The 18,442-nt window shown below is 43.5% G+C and overlaps 3 protein-coding genes across 6 annotated transcripts in view; 2 read left to right on the top strand and 1 right to left on the bottom strand.

The window, feature by feature from the left end:
* The window catches only part of ABAT (4-aminobutyrate aminotransferase), a 53,996-nt gene extending 47,909 nt beyond the window's left edge, over positions 1-6,087 (top strand). For all 3 annotated transcript variants that reach the window (XM_030481236.1, XM_030481235.1, XM_030481234.1), the window contains exons 13-16: positions 1,051-1,218; positions 1,945-2,091; positions 2,604-2,715; positions 3,917-6,087. In XM_030481236.1, coding sequence (XP_030337096.1) covers positions 1,051-1,218; positions 1,945-2,091; positions 2,604-2,715; positions 3,917-4,038 — 549 coding nt within the window. In that variant the 3' untranslated portion in view covers positions 4,039-6,087. The remainder of the gene's footprint in view (positions 1-1,050; positions 1,219-1,944; positions 2,092-2,603; positions 2,716-3,916) is intronic.
* TMEM186 (transmembrane protein 186) lies at positions 5,787-9,409 on the bottom strand. 2 transcript variants are annotated; one of them, XM_030481238.1, is made up of 2 exons: positions 9,369-9,409; positions 5,787-8,493 (listed from the first exon to the last, which is right to left on the bottom strand). In XM_030481238.1, the coding sequence occupies exons 1-2, from the start codon at positions 9,375-9,377 to the stop codon at positions 7,756-7,758; spliced, it is 747 nt and encodes a 248-aa protein (XP_030337098.1). In that variant the 5' UTR covers positions 9,378-9,409; the 3' UTR covers positions 5,787-7,755. The 2 variants fall into 2 exon arrangements, with proteins under 2 accessions (XP_030337098.1, XP_030337097.1); XM_030481237.1 differs by having other exon boundaries at positions 9,357-9,400.
* A 36-nt stretch (positions 9,410-9,445) lies between these two features.
* Positions 9,446-17,901, top strand: PMM2 (phosphomannomutase 2). The gene is made up of 8 exons (XM_030481239.2): positions 9,446-9,571; positions 9,818-9,929; positions 11,040-11,116; positions 12,292-12,383; positions 12,574-12,673; positions 13,664-13,739; positions 14,926-15,041; positions 16,847-17,901. Exons 1-8 carry the CDS (start codon positions 9,503-9,505, stop codon positions 16,949-16,951), a joined length of 747 nt encoding a protein of 248 aa, XP_030337099.1. The 5' UTR covers positions 9,446-9,502; the 3' UTR covers positions 16,952-17,901.
* The last annotated feature ends 541 nt before the right edge of the window (positions 17,902-18,442 follow it).

The raw sequence follows: 18,442 nt of genomic DNA, 5'->3' as shown, positions 1-18,442 counted from the left end.
AATTATAATGGAAATTTGTTGAGGGGATTCAAACAATTTCAGAAGAGGCAGGTTTGGAAAAGGATGATTTTTTGTTGACAGACTTGGTTTTAATTGCAAAAAAAAAAGCTGAAACACACATTGAGTCCAACCATGGTGCAGATGTTCCAGTCAAACAATGCAGATGTCTTGATGCTTGGAAAGTGAAGTAACTTAGAAGTGATGATACTCAGTCAGACCTACTCAGTGCTTTTTTCACCCTCAAAACATTTGTGTGCTTACAGAAAGGGGTATAGGTTATGTTTAGAGAATTCTGTTTTGCCATGAGAAAAAGCAGCTTTTCCAGTAGTTAGCAATTACTCATGCAGGAGTGATAGAGTAAATGAGGTGAAGTGAAAAGGTTTGTCTTGTCTAAAACGAGATGCTGCCAAAAGTACTCACCTATTGTTTTTCATTACAATATCATGACATAGCTTGATCTCCCTATCCCAAAGTTTCAACAAAATAGTACTTCACATAAAAAACCACATTGCTTCCTAAAATGGGCAGCTCTTTCAGCAGACACATCTGAAAAGGCAGATCTTCCAAGATAATGTTAGACCCTGAACTGAATGGATCATGGAACATGGAACATGCTGCTAGTATTGCCTTTATGCACAAATGCCTGACTCAGATTGGAAGCAGAGACTTCTTATTTAAAACAAACAAACCTCATAGAAATGATGTTCTACTTCCTCAGAGGCTTTGAAAATTCCACCCAGACTCCTCCCAGATGTTTTCAGATATCCTCTAGAAAATGTTCAAGGCTATATAAAAACATGTACTTTGTGAATTTAGGTAGAAAATATGTTTCTAGTGCTGTTCTGAGACAAACAGCTGAATTTCTAATTGTGAAATCTAATGTGCAGGGAGTGGTGTTGGGATGGGGGTGAGGAAGGGAGATTTGGAGCGGTGAAGGGAGAGGCAGGAGGGATGTTGTAACTGGCTTGTATTTATCTGTTCACTAAGGGAGGCTTTTTTGGTTTGGAAACGAGGGCTCACATTCCCTGCTCTTTACATCTATCTCTACAGCATGGCTGTGCCTTCTTGGTGGATGAGGTGCAGACAGGAGGTGGCTGCACAGGAAAATTCTGGGCACATGAACACTGGGGCCTGGATGACCCAGCCGATGTGGTATCCTTCAGTAAGAAGATGATGACAGGGGGATTTTTCTACAAAGAGGAGTTCAGGCCAAATGCTGTAAGATTTTTCAATGGAACTTGAACTTTGTGCTAGCTGTAGGTCCATTCACAAGTAACTGTAATGGCCATGGAATAGACAAGCTTCCCTTCAGTAACACAGGTTCAGCTGGATGAGCCTGGTATTTCATAGACACTTGCTCTGTGCTTCCACAAAAGTTGTTGTGTCTTCATTTTTATTCCAGATGCTGTCAGTCACAAAGGTCATAAAGCTGGTGGGAGGGAGAGAACTGGGTTTAGCCTAATGAACTAACCTTCAGTAGAAAATCCAACCACAAACTGACACCATTTTCAGTAGGGCAACTTGTTACCTTCAGAGCTTGTATGTCAGCATTAGCAAGATTTCTTCTTCGCATTAATGACCCTTTAGATGCAATAAATGAAAAAAAGAATAAAAAAAAAGGGCGGGGGGGAGAGCATAAAGCTTGAATGTAAAACCTGTACAGAGGATGCTGATTTCCCTGTCATCTATAGCCACGTTTCAGTGAGATGTTAGAGCAGCAAGACAGAATGACCTGAATTTGTAGCATAAAGTAGTTGCCCTTTGTTTCTGCTCAGCAGGGCAGCTGTATTTTGCTCTTACAACAAAAAAAGGGGGTTGGTGAGATGAGTGCACGCTTTTTCATACACCAGATGTTTGCATTACCAGTTTGATGGCTTGCTTTTCTTTATTGTAGTGATTTGCCTGTTAATATGTTCCACAACTCTCTTTCCACTCTTTCCCAAGCCCTATCGGATTTTTAATACCTGGCTTGGAGACCCATCCAAGAACCTTTTGCTTGCTGAAGTCATCAAGGTTATTAAAAAAGAAGACCTTCTAAACAATGCGACCCACGCTGGGAAAGCACTACTTACCGGGCTGCTGGATTTACAGGTAAACACCTGGAAAGATTAGAGATACAAAGGAGAAAATTGCTCATCGGGTAGGACCTGACCTCATCCACTTCAAATTCTTGGACCGAGGAACTCCAGCTTCAACTCTGGAGCCCCACGTGAGAAGGAAAATCAAGACAGGCATTTAAGGGTAGGCTCACAGATGCTTGCCTCCCAAAAGGCATTTTGTGCAGGATAAACCCACATAGAGTCTCTGCTCTCTCCACAACTCAAGGCATAGCAGGCAAGAGAACACAGAAAATGATAATCTTCATCCTTTGGAGGGCCAGAATACAACTAGTGCTACCCAAAAAATGTTACTCTTGTAAAAGATGAGAACAGGGGGAATTGCTTATGGGTTGGGTGAGGCATCCGGCCCCTGCAACAGCTCTGCTCCACCGGAGCGGCAGAGGAAGCAGGTTTCCATGGCAGGATGCTGGCGGAGCAGAGCTTGCCACAAGGTCCCCTCTGTGGCAGCAGCTGCCCCCCCTACTTCTTCACCTCTCTTTGCAGGCTCGTTACCCCCATCTTATCAGCAGAGTGAGAGGAAGAGGAACATTTTGTTCATTTGACACTCCAAATGATGCAACTAGAAACAAGTTAATTAAAATAGCCAGAAACAAAGGTAAGAAAGCTTGTGTGTGGATTAGCTTCAAATGACAAGCAGTAGCGTATGTAATGTTTTAAATTTTCCTTTTTCCTATGGGGTATATGTACTACAATTATAAACAAAAGTCTATTTAACTTTTCTGGAAATACTTACATTTCCAGAGACATCAGACCAGTCTGTTCCACGGTACGTGTTTACCTTTCTCTATAGGTCTAAGGTTGCTGAAGAGATCTATGTAGGGCAAGAGTTTTAGTGACATCCCTTTCACATTCCTGTGCAGTGACCCTAGGTGCACCTGGGCACACATTACTTCTAGACACAGATCAGGAAAATCAGAAGAAAGCTAGTGTGTCACTCAGGAGAAAGGGAGGAAAAGATACGAGTTTTATGGAATACCTAATAATGAAATACAATGAGTTGCCTAAAATGGGCACAGATCTACAACTACATCCCTCTCTTACTACAGAACTCATAACCAGCTGTAGAAAAGCCCAGGTATCTGAAGCCAAATGTGCCCTTTGAATTTCACTATGTGTGGGCCCTGGGTTTGCTGATGTCAGTTTTTGCTGTTACTTGCATCTCTTGAAGCAGGCATGATGCATCTAAACTATTGTGAAAGCAAAATTTTAGTGTTAAAGACTGATATTTTTTATTCTTTGAAACTAAGACACCAGGGAGAGCAGTCAAGTGGTTTGTTCCATGGTAACTAAGGCTCTGACTAAAGGCAAGGCAAGCTCAGCTCTGTGGTATGGGTTTTTCAAAGAATTAATTGATTCCAGGGTGAAAAAAATGCTGTGCACTTGAAGTACTGCAGGAAGTTGTTTGCCAGCACTGAGATATTTTAATTTTTTGTAATTAAAAATGAAGTAGCTTGCAATTTTGTTTTGAAGAAACCTATTGTTTCATCCTGTGGCACAGGCGTACTTAACCAGTAGAGCATTGCAGCTTTGAAGGCTCAGATGCTGTTGGAGCTCTTTCCACTGCTGTCAGGATTAGTCCCAACATTCCAGGTGTTTTAGCTACAGGCACCCACAATGTTCTTCTAAGTTGCTGGGCAGCTCAAGGCCTTTTTGAACCTCTGACTGCGTGTTGTATTGCTGTGTGGTTAGCAGTAATTTGGGGAGTTCTCCTGGCCCCTGCAGTGAGGTGAACCTCATTTTCTGGGTATTTGGCAAGGATGGAAATGACTAGAGGACCTGTTCTATGCTTGGTTTAGGTGTTGTGCTGGGAGGCTGTGGCGACAGATCAATTCGTTTCCGTCCAACACTGATCTTCAAGGATCACCATGCACACCTCTTCCTGAACATTTTCAGTGACATCTTAGCAAACTTCAAGTAAAAGCAGTTCCCTCGCACTGAATGCTGACTATGAAATTAGTTTGCATCAATTCATGTCTTCTCTACTTACAAGATAAGTGTAAAGTCATAAACTAAGGTTTGTGTTCTGTCTGTAATCCTGCCCAAGGCAAGCTGCTCCATGCAAACTCGACCCAGGCAGAGCATCGGTAGTGGGCACCAGCAGGTACATGCAGCTGACCCGCACTGTGCGTTCGTAGAGGCTGTGGCCCTCCATCTTCTGGCTTGGGTCATATTAATTACAGTCCTCTCTACATTCATAGTCCTGACTATTTGATAGTCTAAATATGACCTGGTACAGTCTGTTTGCACAGGTAATCCCAGCACATCTACTCTTGTATCCAGAAGCAGCCACAAGCCATACAGAAAGTGCCATTCTCTAATGGTAGCTGGAATAAACCCAGTGTTTCAAGGAAAGCTCTGCTTTCCCCCACTGCCAAACACAGTGTTTTACAGTTTTATGCCCCTGAACACCTGCCACACCAACTGGATCAGGACACCATCAGCTACTCTCTGCCCAGCTTTCAGCCTGCACACACACCACTTCAGAGGCACTAATGCACTCAGCGACACGTGCAGTGCTGTACATGCAACTCAAGTACTCACACTTTTTTCCCTTGTCCTGGATTTTAAAACTTTTGACTTCTCTTATGATCAGACTTGTGCAGAGCAAACTATACCTCAAGGTATCTAATTTGAGAAAGCTTAGAGAATCGCGTGAAGCACAGTATTCCCACCTCTCAGCAACCCAGAATGATTTGTTACCATTTACCCCCTAACCACACAATAGGCATTCATTTATCTATTACACATTCTACACAAATACTTGAGGCATTTTGGAAAACTACTAAGCAGAATTGCTTGATCTCGGCAATTACCTGGCATGGGAGCCACTACAGTGAAGGCCTAGTCCTAACTGCACATCTGTAATGCAAAGTAATTCTGTGTTTGTTTTAACAGTTTATTCTGTCATTGATACTTAAGAGATCTTCTAGAAGGCCACAGACCAAAAAGTGTCAACAGTTTGTCAATACATTTCTCCTCAGAGAACTGTTCTGGATGTCTCTTTACTATGTTCTCTTTGTTGTTTGCTTAAGGCTGACCTGAACTAGGTCTGGTGCCTTTTTTTTCCCCTTTTTCTTGGCTAGCAAATGTCTGGATTTTGCTTATTAAGTTTAACTTTATGTTGTGCACCAAAAAACAGGCACCACAGTGGACTTCAAAGTTGCCCTGTTAGGATCTGGCACAATTTTTAAGTACATAATGAGACAGAGCATTAAAATATCTACATGTTTAATACAACTACCAAAATGTGAGAGGTTTCTTACCTGCTTTGAGAAGTATTAATTGTGGTTTTCCCATTTTATTTCTTGAGTGCTGGTATTGGGAAACTCCAGTACACTCACTTCTGCTAGCCTAAAAATAATGGTATTTCTGTAAACCTCTGCAGAAGCTGGAATCCTGGTACCAGCTGGTCAGACCCTGAGCAGGTTTTTGAACAGAGGTTGTAGAAAGCTGGGGGAAGGACTTGTAAACTGGTGTTCAGCACAACCTCATTGTCATCGCTGTCCTTGTAAGTGTAATATCAACAAGACGAAAGTCAAACTGAGAACTGTATTTGACAGCATTTTGGGAATTAGTTCGTTTAACATATCAGTGCAGTAGTTTTAGTAAATGTCTCTAGCAAGTCTTGTACTTTTACAGAAGCAAGGGTCCAGTAATTTGAAGTCCTACCACATCTTCACTTTTATTATGAATACTCTAGGTGTTTTTATAATTTTTACTGACACTCAGTAACTGTATAATTGTGTACAACATGTTGATGAAATCATGTTAGAGAATAACTTAGGAAGCACTGCAGCTGAAGCATATGAAGTTAGTATTGTTTACAGCATACTGTGGACAGTGCCAAATAGGTGTTGAAACAAATACTTAACTACACTTCATGGTGTAACTAGTAACTGTACACAGATTCGTAACAAATGACATCTCGTGTAATCAATATTCTTAAATAAAATATTTATAATTGAACTTTTCCAGGCTTTTTATTTTACACCTAGTACACGCCTCAACTGAATCATTGATGCATATTAAATATATTCTTACAAAGATAAGCCTTCAAAAAACATGGTGCATGCATACAGTCCACTGTATTTTGCTGCCATGGTGTTTAAGCCAAGGAATATTTCTCCTTTTGCTATTGCTCTACCATACAGTGTCAGCCAAATTTAAAAGAATGGAGTTCCCATTAGGAAAAGTTCAACACAAATCAATAATAAATCAGGGTTAGCCCATGCACTGACATGGCGTTTTTACTTACCTGCATCTGCTGATCCACCAAGAGACACAAGTTTCAACATGCATGAGGAAGTCACAGGGAAAAGAACACGCCAAATGTCTCTGTGAGTGAGCGTCGGCCTATTTGCTGTGAATTAACAGCTAGAAGAACAGTTTAAGGAGTTCACTGGCTTCTGACAACTCAACAAGTGATAAGATTTGGCTTTACATCCTGCTCATTTCTACTGTTTTGTTTTGCAAAAGGAGAAATCATGCCAACAAACATGGAATAAGACCACTGTCCTTCTGAGACATGGGTAACTCAGCCCTGCAAGTGCAACACATTTCCAGCCTTAAATCAACATCGTTTTTAGATGTCATACTTTTTTTTGTTTCCTTTTAGGTAAACTCAGACTCGGGAAATAGGGAGTGGAAAGGGTACATGGCAAGGGAGTTATTGGTGTTAAAATACGCCCAAATGGGTAAATGCATCAAGGCTATACAGTAACCTTCACAGAAGATAGCTTCATTCATAGTACAAGATAATTTTGGTAACATTTACTGAAGTTTTTGCAACTCGTGTTACAGCATTGATTAAATGTCATTCACAAAACAAACACAAACATGAGTATGTGCAAAGCAGTTCTAAATTTTCAGACGATCATGAGGATCCAAAGTGAACAAAGGCTCTTAGACTGTCCTTGCAATCCACAGCATCACGGTTTAGGTATGTTTTCCCTTGATTTCTATGAGAAGCTCCTGAAATACTGTCCCAGTCTGTAACTTACTCTTACAGCTGAACTGTCCATGTGTCTTGCAACATGTTTTGCCCCGTTAAGTTCATGTCCTGGAAGACCTTGCCAAGGGACCCCACACACTGCATCCAGCATCGTATGCTGCTCCTCCCAGTCATCCCAATTTCATTAATGCACGAGCATGTAGCTCCCTCACATCCAGCACTGTCATATGTATGCATGAATTTTAATTTCAAGAGGCTTCCTAGACAAACTGAAATTTGCCAAATGAAACAATGAATTGAGGCTGCTGTGGCAGCACTTCAAGAGTTTTCTCTGTTTCAGAACCATCTGAGAGGCCAGCAGGAACAGTCGGGGTCAGCAGCAGTAATACAGCCTCCTACTGCACCTTCCAAGTAGGGCACTTTAGACTGAGCTGCTGGTGACAGTGCACCAGGCACGTCACTATCTGACATGGAAGAGACACTGCTCATACCTTAAACAAGCTACAAAGCCACTTAATCCAGTGGACTGCTCTTTATCATGGCTACTTTCTATACTGAGTGCACTTACCAGCTAGCTTTGCATAGGAAAATGACAGAAGTATGTCACTTTGGTAGTTAAACTTCACAGAAGAATAAGCACAATGAACATGCAACAAGGAAAATCACTGGAAATTAGCTGCTGAATCACTCAGGTTCTCCAAATATTTGAGTAAACTTCTGTCTGTCTACAATCTGGCCAAACCTGATTGTAAAATATAAAATGTCTGTACTGTTATAGCGTTTGAACTGGAGAAGCAGCTCCCCTTTGCTATCTCCAACTTCATCCAAAGGCATCACTGTCTCTAGGGGACAGTAAATGTCATTCCGTCTTCCCCAAAACGTCAAGTGGGCCACTTTAACAGTACGGCCAGTTTCACTTAAGTACATTAATCCAATAATTCGTCTGAAAAAGTAGCTCATACCATACAGCATTGCACCAGCAAAGAATGCAATGCCAGCTGTATACAAGAAGATACCCTGAGAAACCTGGTCTTGCAGGTAGAGGTAGCAGACAGGCGGCAGCATGACCAGAGTGGTGCCGGTCTGCAGCAGCTTCAGTCGGGACAGCATCCTGCAGTACTTGATCCCTGGGAACCTGTACACCAGCTCGAACTCTTCTGTTTTCCCATCTGCTGCCTCTTGGCTGACCACAGCAGCGGGGGCTGAGTGGCAGAGACCCACAGACAGCTCTTGCTGTCTCCTGAGATAATAATTAACTCCATTAACTTGCTGGTTTTGTGACTGCAAACGCTCCCATGGACCACAAAACCAGGGTGGGCGAGCATCCTCCTTTTTCCATGACCTTGTCCAGAGCTCCTTTTGTAGCCATCTCCCAAAAGCTGGTGCCATGCAGGTCTTAGTCCTAATTCTGCAGAGCCTAGCCTATAAGGAAATATTCCCACAGGTCATCATTTGAGTTGTCTTTATGACCAAATCCCTTCTAGCTCAGAATCTGTTCCTCAGGCACCCAAGGACAGCAAGCAGCAGCCCCAGGTGACTGTAACCTTGCAACTAAAATCAGTGCTATGTTAGGCAGCTGGTATTCATGCCTGCGCTCCTCCCTGCAGCTGAAGAGAGAAAACACTTTTGCTAACATAGCTGATAGCAGAGCCAGCTTCCTGAACGCAGCTTCACAGCATCTCTGCCTCGCTCTGTCTTTGAGCAACATCAAAGTAAAAGCACCAGCACCACAGGCTGCCTCTATGCAAAGAGGGTAAGAACGTGGGGCTGCCAGGGAGTGGTATGTTAAATAATGACTTCGATAACAATATTAGGGAAACAGAAGAGTTGACTAACCACAATAAAGGCAGGAGAGCAAGAGCCGCACCGGAAGAGGGCCCTGACACGAGGAACGTGCGGGACAACACAAGATAAAGGCAAGAAAGGGAACCTCGCGCTGCCCTCACGCCGGCACACGCTCGCTACCGCCCGTGCAAGGACGCGAAACCAAGCGGACAGCAACGGGCGCGGCCCCGGGCCGAGGGACGGCACCGCTCCAGAGCCCGCGGGCACCTCGCGTGCGGGCGGCCGGCGGCAGACACCGCGGGCACCGCCACCGGCGCCCGCCCAGGCTGCCCGCACCCGCTCCGCGACCGCACACCGTGACGCGGCCGTTAGGCGCCGCGCGCCCCACTCCTCACTGAGGCGGCCCAGACCCGCTGCCGGCGCCTCACAGACAGCACCGCTCACCCCGCGCCCGGGAAGGGAAAGGGGAAGGGAAAAGGGAAGGAGGAAGGGGAACGGACCGCGCCGCTCACCGCCGCCATCGCTCCGCCGTCCGACAGGCGCCTGCGCCACAGCGTCCACCGGGAGGGGCTGGAGCGTGTCCCCGCTTCCCGTCGTGCCCCGCGGCGGGAGCGCGCGGCCCCGTCTGGCGGGCCGGGCGGGCGCCATGTCGGCGGCAGCGCCCGCCGCGCTGTGCCTGTTCGACGTGGACGGCACCCTCACCGCGCCGCGGCAGGCGAGTGCTCCGCGCCCGCGCACCGAGACCGCTTCCGCTCCCGGCGGGCACGGGCCGTGCCTCAGGGGCTGCCAGCGTTCCGCACCCGCTTTCCGCGGTGCTCGATGTGCAAACGGCCGTTTAAGGCGAAATACCCCTCCCTTTTTCGTAAAGATGTGCACGGTGCCGCCGGTTTAATCGCGAACTAGAGGTGCCGGTGTCACGATAAGAATGCCGACAAATCGGTTGTTTTGTTTTGGCACTTAGAAAATCACGGCGGAGATGGCGGCGTTCCTGCAGGAGCTGCGGCGGAAGGTGAAGGTCGGAGTGGTGGGAGGGTCCGACTTCGAGAAGATCAAGGAGCAGCTTGGCGAGGACGGTGAGGACGGTGGCGGCGGCCCGGGCGCGGGTTGACTGCGAGGAAGCCGCGGAGGTTGAGCTTAGGTTAACCCTGTCCATCGTCCCCCCGCGCTGTTAACGCTGCCTGGCTTTGCGCTGTCACACGCGGTCTTTGAAGAGCCGCTTACAGGCATTTAGAAAGTGCAGCCGGTGATTGCGTTTTGCGGGTATCCCGGTGTCTTGTTCAGGGGTTCTTACTAACGGTGACATCCTGACTTGGTGACAGTACCGTGGGAGGGCGTTTGAACACCGCCGCTTTGCAGTGGAATTCCATACAGAACGTGTACGGGTGCAGGCTGCTCAGCTGCGGAGCGCTTCCCTGAGGATCTGGGTTTCTTAACTGCAGAGTTCTGATGCAGAGATGGACTCTTGGCTTCAGTCCTTTGAGAGGCATTTCGTTTTCTGTATATGGTGGTCTGTATAAAGGTGGTCTTTAATGATCTTTATTTAATTGATGCCACAAATATGTCTTTGGTATGGCCAAGTAATGCAGAATTTGTTTGGCTTACATGTGCTCTCCAGTGAGTCATATCATCATAGAATCATCAGACTCAGAACAGTCTGGGTTAGAAGGGACCTTAAAGCTCATCTGGTTCCAGCTCCCTGCCATGAGCAGGGACACCTTCCACTAGAGCAGGTTGCTCCAAGTCCCGTCCAACCTGGCCTTGCATAATAGTGAGATCCTCACAACTCTCAGACATCTGCTGCAGATTAGTAACATTGAGAAAACAAACCTCAGAGGATAGTACTTGATTTGCTCTCTAGCCAGGCCGTATGCCAGGTTTTTGTAATGTTTGAGGTGTTCAGTCACTGCCTTAACACGTAATGCAAACAGGCGTATTTGCAGGAGACAAAGAGCCTTTAAGCAAACCCACAGGTAACTTACCTGACAGGCTTCATGTGATTTGAAGTGTGTGCTAAACGTGGAGTGAAATGAGAGTGGCTGATCTGTGTTCAACGTTATGTTGCTGAGTCTTTCATTCTGTATGATCTAATGTTTGCTCTATTTTAACCTATTTAATGTGTAATACAATTCAGCTTTAAACATACAGGGGAAGTGATAAGTTACTGTCTTTTTGTTTGGTTGTAGTGGTTGAAAAATTTGACTACGTTTTTGCAGAAAACGGTCTTGTAGCCTACAAAGATGGGAAGTTCTTGAGCAAGCAGGTAAGGGAAATTACCAGAGACATGGAAGAGAAATTTTCTAAGCAAAATTTTGCTTTGTTGCCACAGTGCAGTCCCTTATAATCACGCTTCTGACTAAGGCCAGTGTGGCTGCTGTTTTCACATGTCACCTCTGTAACAGATCATAGAATCATTAAATGGTTTGAGTCGGAAGGGACCTTAAAGCTCATCCAGTTCCAACCCCCTGCCACAGGCACGGACACCTTCCACTAGAGCAGGTTGCTCCAAGCCCCTGTGTCCAACCTGGCCTTGAACACTGCCAGGGATGGGGCAGCCACAGCTTCTCTGGGCAACCTGTGCCAGCGCCTCAGCACCCTCACAGGGAAGAACTTCTGCCTAAGAGCTCATCTCAGTCTCCCCTCTGGCAGGTTAAAGCCATTTCCCCATGTCCTGTCCCTACAGACCCCGTGTAAAAAGCCCCTCTCCAGGTTTCTTGTAGCCCCTTTAGGCTATAGAAAAAGGCTCTGAGGTCTCCCTGGAGCCTTCTCTTCTCCAGGCTGAACAAGCCCAGCTCTCAGCCTGTTTCCAGAGCAGAGCTGCTCCAGCTCTGATCATTCATCTGGCATTCATTTGGCACTCCTGATTCATGTAATGACAGTCACACCTCCAGCTTTATTCTTTGGGATATTCTCCAACCCAGCAGCTCTCAGAGTCTGGAGTGTTTGATCAAATAAGAACAGTGAAAATCCTGGAACAGCTTTTCCCTCAGCTTGTCCATAGGAAATGTGGCCGAGCCCCCTGCTCCTGGAGGCCCTGTGGAATATGGCATTTCATAGTTGATGTCTGCTGGGCTTTAGGCTTCAGAAAGTTTCTCATAGATCTGTTATAGCTGCTTTTTAGTATTAATTCAGAGTGCACATCTGGATATGTCGCATAAGCTAGAAGGTAAATAAATTAATATTCCTTCTAAAGCAGATACTAGTAGGGAACATATTAAATTAGAGTTTGGTGCTATGGTTTAAAAAAAGGAAGTAAACAAAGAGAAAAATGAGAGCCTTTAGTTAGCACCATGTGTGCATCAGCTGAGAGCTACTTCCTGAAGGCATGTTCCTTTGTGGTATTAACTGTGCCCAATTATCCAGTATCTGTGTTTTCCACGTGACTTGTTTTTAGGATCACTAATTCTAGACCTTGACTGAATGGTGTTATTTTGTTAGAACATTCAGGGGTACCTGGGCGAGGACATACTTCAGGATCTGATCAACTACTGCCTGAGTTACATTGCGAAGATTAAACTGCCAAAGAAAAGGTATGTGTGTGCACACACCAGCGTCACCATGTTGTCCATGGCAGAGTGTTGAACATCCATGTGTAAAGCAGGCTGCTCAGCAAAAAATTAATAATCCTGTTGGGTTTGGAATTAAACAAAAGTTCATTGTAATATTCAGTATTTTGTGCAATTTTTCATCTATTTTCTGTCTCAACCAATTCTTTTTCAGGGGCACTTTTATTGAATTCCGAAACGGGATGTTAAATGTGTCTCCCATTGGAAGAAGCTGCAGCCAGGAAGAACGAGTTGAGTTCTATGAACTTGATAAAGTGAGTTACAACTCTTGAAAACTATCCAACTTTTCTGGAAGAGGCAGTTATGGCCAGGTTATGATTTTTAAAAAGCTTTTATACTTCGTGCCTTTTGTTTTTTCCCTTTTCATTTTAATCTTTTCCATGTGGTTCGTTCAGATTTCAGGAAATAAATAGTATTTTGTTTGTTGCACTAGTGAACAATGATCACTTGCAGAAGGGATGGGTTTGGCTGAACCTATATCCAGAGTACCAAACACCCTACCTCTGCAGGATGTTCCTGAAAAACCCTCTCAGAGATAAAACCATACTTATGTGGAGTGCTCTTTAGGATACCAACCTATATCCATGCAAATCAATAAAACTATTCCTTTTCTTGTCAACTCTTTAAAGCCTTTAAAGCAGAATTTAGAACCTGAGGTCAAACTCTTCACCATTTATTTTCCTTTGCACACAGCTAAATGAATCTGAGCCATGGTATCAGAGTTCTGTTCCCTGCTACAGCTGTTTCTGACCCAACACAAAAAGTGAGATCCAGATCCTCAAAAGAAGACTTTGCCTGGGACTCAGTTAATGGATGCTGAAAGATACCTAAGCCCAAAGCATTCTGAAAATACCCATATACTGCCATTTTTGGAGTATATGGCATCAGAAAATTAGTACCAGTTTTGAGACTTCCTATGCCTCAGTCCCCCCATGTGTAAAACTGAATTTTACCAGGAGTTAAGGCATACTCCCTTGGCATTCTAAGATTTTCAGCTAGAAAAGTAAATAACACAGCACCTACATGAAGTTTTGCTCTCATTTTTGACAAGTTGGTAACCAGTTAAAGTGGAAATATTCTCACTATGCTTTCAGTGATAATAAAATGTGGCTCTAGCACACCAGTCCTGGTTACTCAGACCTTTGGATGTTTTTGGGGTGTTTTTTGAGGTTATCTTTTTATTGATGAATTAACACAGCATGTAACTGATGTCTGGGTTTGTTGTGTGTTTATTTTTTTAACAGAAGGAACATATACGAGAGAAATTTGTAGCTGATTTACGAAGAGAATTTGCAGGAAAAGGCCTCACATTTTCTATAGGTATCATATTAAAAGAATGTAATTTAAAATATCATTTAATTTAAATGTCACTTAGGATATGTCATAGCCATAAGAGGATATGACTTATCACATGTGTGACAGATCTCTCTCTGGGGGTGGTTGCAGGCACTGCATGCAAGATTAAGCCTCTTTTTCATCTTAGGCTTTCATTTGGTACATTTTAATTGAAATTCATCAACAGAGAGAACTTTGTTGCTTGTCATCAGTTAGTTGTCTTTTATTGTCAGTTGGGTGACTGATTCTGCTCATTTTGAAGCATATTACATGCTTCTGATTAGTCAGAGTTGTTTCTGCGAATCAATTTTGATCAGAAATACTCTATCAGTACTGTTCCAGTAGCCCTTGGTTCTTCAGCACTGTAGCTGTGTGTGAGGAAGGAAAGAAAATCCAAAAGCAAGTGCAGGCTTAAAGAGAAAAGTGATATAATAGGGAATTAATTTTCCATGTGTTTGTTTCTTTTTGTCCTCCTTTCCCCCAATACCTTATCACATTCTGGCCTTAATTATTATTTTTTAGAATTATAAAAAAGTATGGTTGCTATTAGTGCTGTGGTGTGGAAACACTAAGGCAGAAATGAACTGCAGTATGGCTCTCCTAAAGCATGTTATAAATACCTTTTTGACACCTGCTTCAACTGGAAATGATGCTTTTATGTATGGGTAATGTCCCAGGATTTGAACTGAAGCATTCGTTGTTCTGTCAGGCTGTGTTAAAAAAGCTGATTTCCTCCTTTTTCTACTCTGAAGCTTTAGCAAGTCTTTTGCATAAGACCTTATGGCTGTACATACACCAGTTGCTGTATTCAGTCATGGCATTTCTTTCTAAAGTTAAAAAGATTAAATGTAATTTTTAAATAAAGGTTCAGTTTTGAGAGCCATGAGTGCTTGGGAACATGCTAAGACTTTCATATTTGTTTAATGGGTAAGTAATAATCTGTAAATCACAACTAATAACTGATACCCTATAAAACACTTGCTTTAAGACTTAACTCCAGGGTCTTGCAGTATCTCTGGCTTCTGCAGAGCTCCATCTACTAAAAATCTTGCCCAGTTTAGGTTTTCTCACTTACTCTCCCCTCAGGAATGTGTTCTTATAGTTAAACATTAACAGAAACAAACAAATTATAACAAAACATTAACACCAGCTTGGTTCATGTCTCTCCAAGGAGGCCAGATAAGCTTCGATGTGTTCCCAGATGGCTGGGATAAGCGGTACTGCTTAGGAATCGTTGCCAATGATGGATACAAGACCATTTATTTCTTCGGAGATAAGACTATGCCAGTGAGTATACTGTTTTGTGTATGTATTTCGGAGCTTTTCTTTTAAAGCGCAAGCACTGTGGGTTCTAACCAACTGAGAAGTTGGTTAGGAATTGAAGTCAGAATATAGACGTGTCTGTGTTTACCTGGTGGTTCATTACTGGTCAGCGCAGTGCTGGGACACAGCTGTGTCACTTCTGTTTCCTGAAGTGAACACAATGTTCTTGACAGACTTAATAGAGTTTGGTTTTAAATTGAACTTCTATAATTCTGTTAAAAACCTAGGTGACATGACTGTGTAAAACATTATCACATTTGGTTATTGTAGATTGATGGTTCTTGTTAGCTGGTGTTTATTAAACATTGATTTTCCATTTAATTTAATACTGTTCCTTTGCTAACCACTCTGTCTCCACATTGAGGAACTGAAATTACACATAACCCCTGTCCCTAGGCATTGGGCTGAGCTAAACACCTCTGCAGGGCAAGTTAGAGGCTTTTCAAAATAGTGAGCAGAGACCTGTCTAGAGCCAGTGAGCGCAACGGCAAGCACAGGGCTGAAATTAAAGCTGTCTGAGCATGGCTGAAGGATGGTGTCCGGCTAAGATTTAGCAGAAAAGGCTTAGTTGTATAGGAACTTGCAGTTTTGTAAGTTACACAGAACTTTATAGCTTTATAAACATAAAAAGGCCAAATTTTACAAGAAAAAGAAGCTTTAAAGGGTTTTTCCCCCCTTGAAACCAGCTGCAAAAGTAATCACCTGTCCCTCTGGCATAGAGCTACGGACAGTTGATTTTAAACCCCTATAAGTGGCAGTGCAGCATTTTAAGAGTTTGGAAGTAGCCAGAGCTGCTGCTGCCTCACTGGGAAGCCACGTGGCAAACAACTTACAAACATTAGATCACTGCTTCCTGTAGCGCATGAAGCTGCAGCTTTCAGGGAGCTCTGCTCATGCAGGTGGCTCTGCCTTTGCTCCCTGCGCCAGCTGTGAAAGGACCTTTAATGGATCCTGTGATCTGAAACCAGTTACAAATGTCACATCAGACCAGTAGCCACAAGGCAAAACAGTACTGCAATAGCAAGAGCTCAAGCCTTAACAATGATGTATAACTAAAAGGAAAGAAAACCAAGTTGGAAGGAAGAAGATAAGGCAAAAGATGTTAGAAATACCATGTGCTGGTATAGTGTCCTGTAACAAGCTTTACACCCTGATACTAACAAGTAAACAGTTTCTAAAAGTCAACTACACAAAACTATAGACAGAGCTAAAATTCTACTCTTTCATTACCAGTGCTCATGTGCAGGGCAGGAAGCTCTCATGCAAGTGTTCATGGTGTTCAGCTGAAGGTTTGGCACAGCTATGCTATAAACACATCATGCAAAAATCTCAAACTGGAGGTTTGCAGGTATTTAGCTTTCTGGAAGACATCTCAGATGTGACAGTGTTAGCATAGAGCAGTTTGGGTTGGAAGGGACTTTAAAGCTTATCCAGTTCCAACCCCTGCCACAGGCAGGGACACCTTCCACTGGACCAGGTTGCTCCAAGCCCCTGTGTCCAACCTGGCCTTGAACACTGCCAGGGATGGGGCAGCCACAGCTTCTCTGGGCACCCTGTGCCAGCGCCTCAGCACCCTCACATGGAAGTTTTTCACAGTATCTAATCTAGATCTCCCCTCTGTCAGTTTAAAGCCATTCCCCCTTGTAAAATGTCCCTTCTTTCCATAATTTCCTTTATGTGTCCCCTTTCCACCCCAAGTCTGTGACTGACTGTACATTAAGTTAAATAGAATTAAATCCTCTTCCGCTTTTTCCTTCTTTTGTTTTCAGGGAGGGAATGACTATGAAATTTTCACAGACTCCAGAACAGAAGGGCACAGCGTCACATCTCCACAGGATACAAGAAGAATCTGTGAAGAGCTATTTTTTAAATAAAAGACTTTTAGGATTTACTCTTATAAAATGGTTAAGACACCTTAATAACTCAAAACTTTCTTCCTGCTGTATGGTGTTTTGTAATTGGTCATGAATAGCAAGTGCTTTATAGGTCAGTCATTACCGAAGGGAAATATTTTGTTGCTCAGCAGTAGAATACAGCAGAGCTCATTGAGCACCATCCTTCCCCGGTTCCCATTCACACAGGTATTTTGTTTTCTTTTTTGTTGGTTGTGGGTTTTGGGCTGGGTTGGGATTTAAGACATCAGTAAACTTCCTTAGCTAACTAATTACACTGGGGGAGGGGGGAGGAGAAATAATCTGATTTATGATCTCAAAATTAGCCTGCAAGGCTTTATCCCTTGTTTTTATTAAGCTGCTATTTAAAAGATGAATGTTTTAGCATTGTTTGGGATTTTTTTTTAAATACTACCTTTTGCTATAAAATCATGAATTATCAGGCAGATGCGATCTTCTCGTTTAAAACTGGAAGATGAGTAAAAGAGAGAGGTGTTCTTTCTCTCTGGGGCTGGGAAGGCAGAACTGCACGGTCAGAAGGTGCATCAGTTCTGCCACCAGTGGAATGGCTGGGCCAGCTGCTGCTGAAGTTACTCCTCAGTACAGCTGCGGTGCCAGTGCACAGTACAGCTCATGGTACTTAACACTTTTTGCAGACTGTTTTTAAATCTAAAAATTATAAAAATTAAATCTTGAGCTCAGCAGAAAAATACATTTCTGTCACTAATTACACTCCTGATTTTCCTGGTAAGACATTAAGAGTAAGTGAGATTTTAGTACTAAGAAAATGATGTAAACTCTGTTTCTGCTAAATTTCAAGTTGAAGCATGAGAATCTGTAACTGTTAATACTACTTGTCTCATCTGGCATTAGGCAAGCAATCTTGTTTAAAACAGTTTAGTGAAGGAGAATAAAAATCTTGTAACAAAAAATCACTATTTCAATTTGTCATTTTGGCAAACAGAATATGTAGAGCAGACCTGTTGTATGCTTGCTGTCCACACAAAGAAATGATTTACTTGACTCTTTCCAAGTTTACGTGATACTTATGCAGTAAAAAAGGGGAGAACACCATCTTTGTGTGCAAACTAAAATCCCCAGAGGGCTTACAGAACAGGTGGGGGAGCTGCGCTGCCCTTCTGCATCAGAACTGTTCGTCTCCTAACACCCTTCTCATGTGCCTACTTCCAGAGTAGTTGAGTCTCAACCATTTCCATGGGAGCAGACTTCAGGCCAGAACCACCTGTAGTGCCCAGAAGCTCTATAAAGGTGGCCAGATTTTAGCAGCTGCTGCTTTGTGTGCATGCACTTGGGAAGTATCTGATGGTTTGGTTATGTTGCTGCATGGTTGTCTCCTGTATTTGTAGGAAGTTACCTATGCAAAATATCCTGTGCAGGATCAAACAGAGATTTGTTTTCAGTGTCAAATATCATCATCTGTGTGCACATACCTGCACATGTTTGAATGTTAAA

Source organism: Strigops habroptila, chromosome 4, assembly GCF_004027225.2.
Source record: "Strigops habroptila isolate Jane chromosome 4, bStrHab1.2.pri, whole genome shotgun sequence".
In the NCBI taxonomy this organism is placed as follows: domain Eukaryota; kingdom Metazoa; phylum Chordata; class Aves; order Psittaciformes; family Psittacidae; genus Strigops; species Strigops habroptila.
This window is presented reverse-complemented; position numbering and strand designations above follow the sequence as displayed.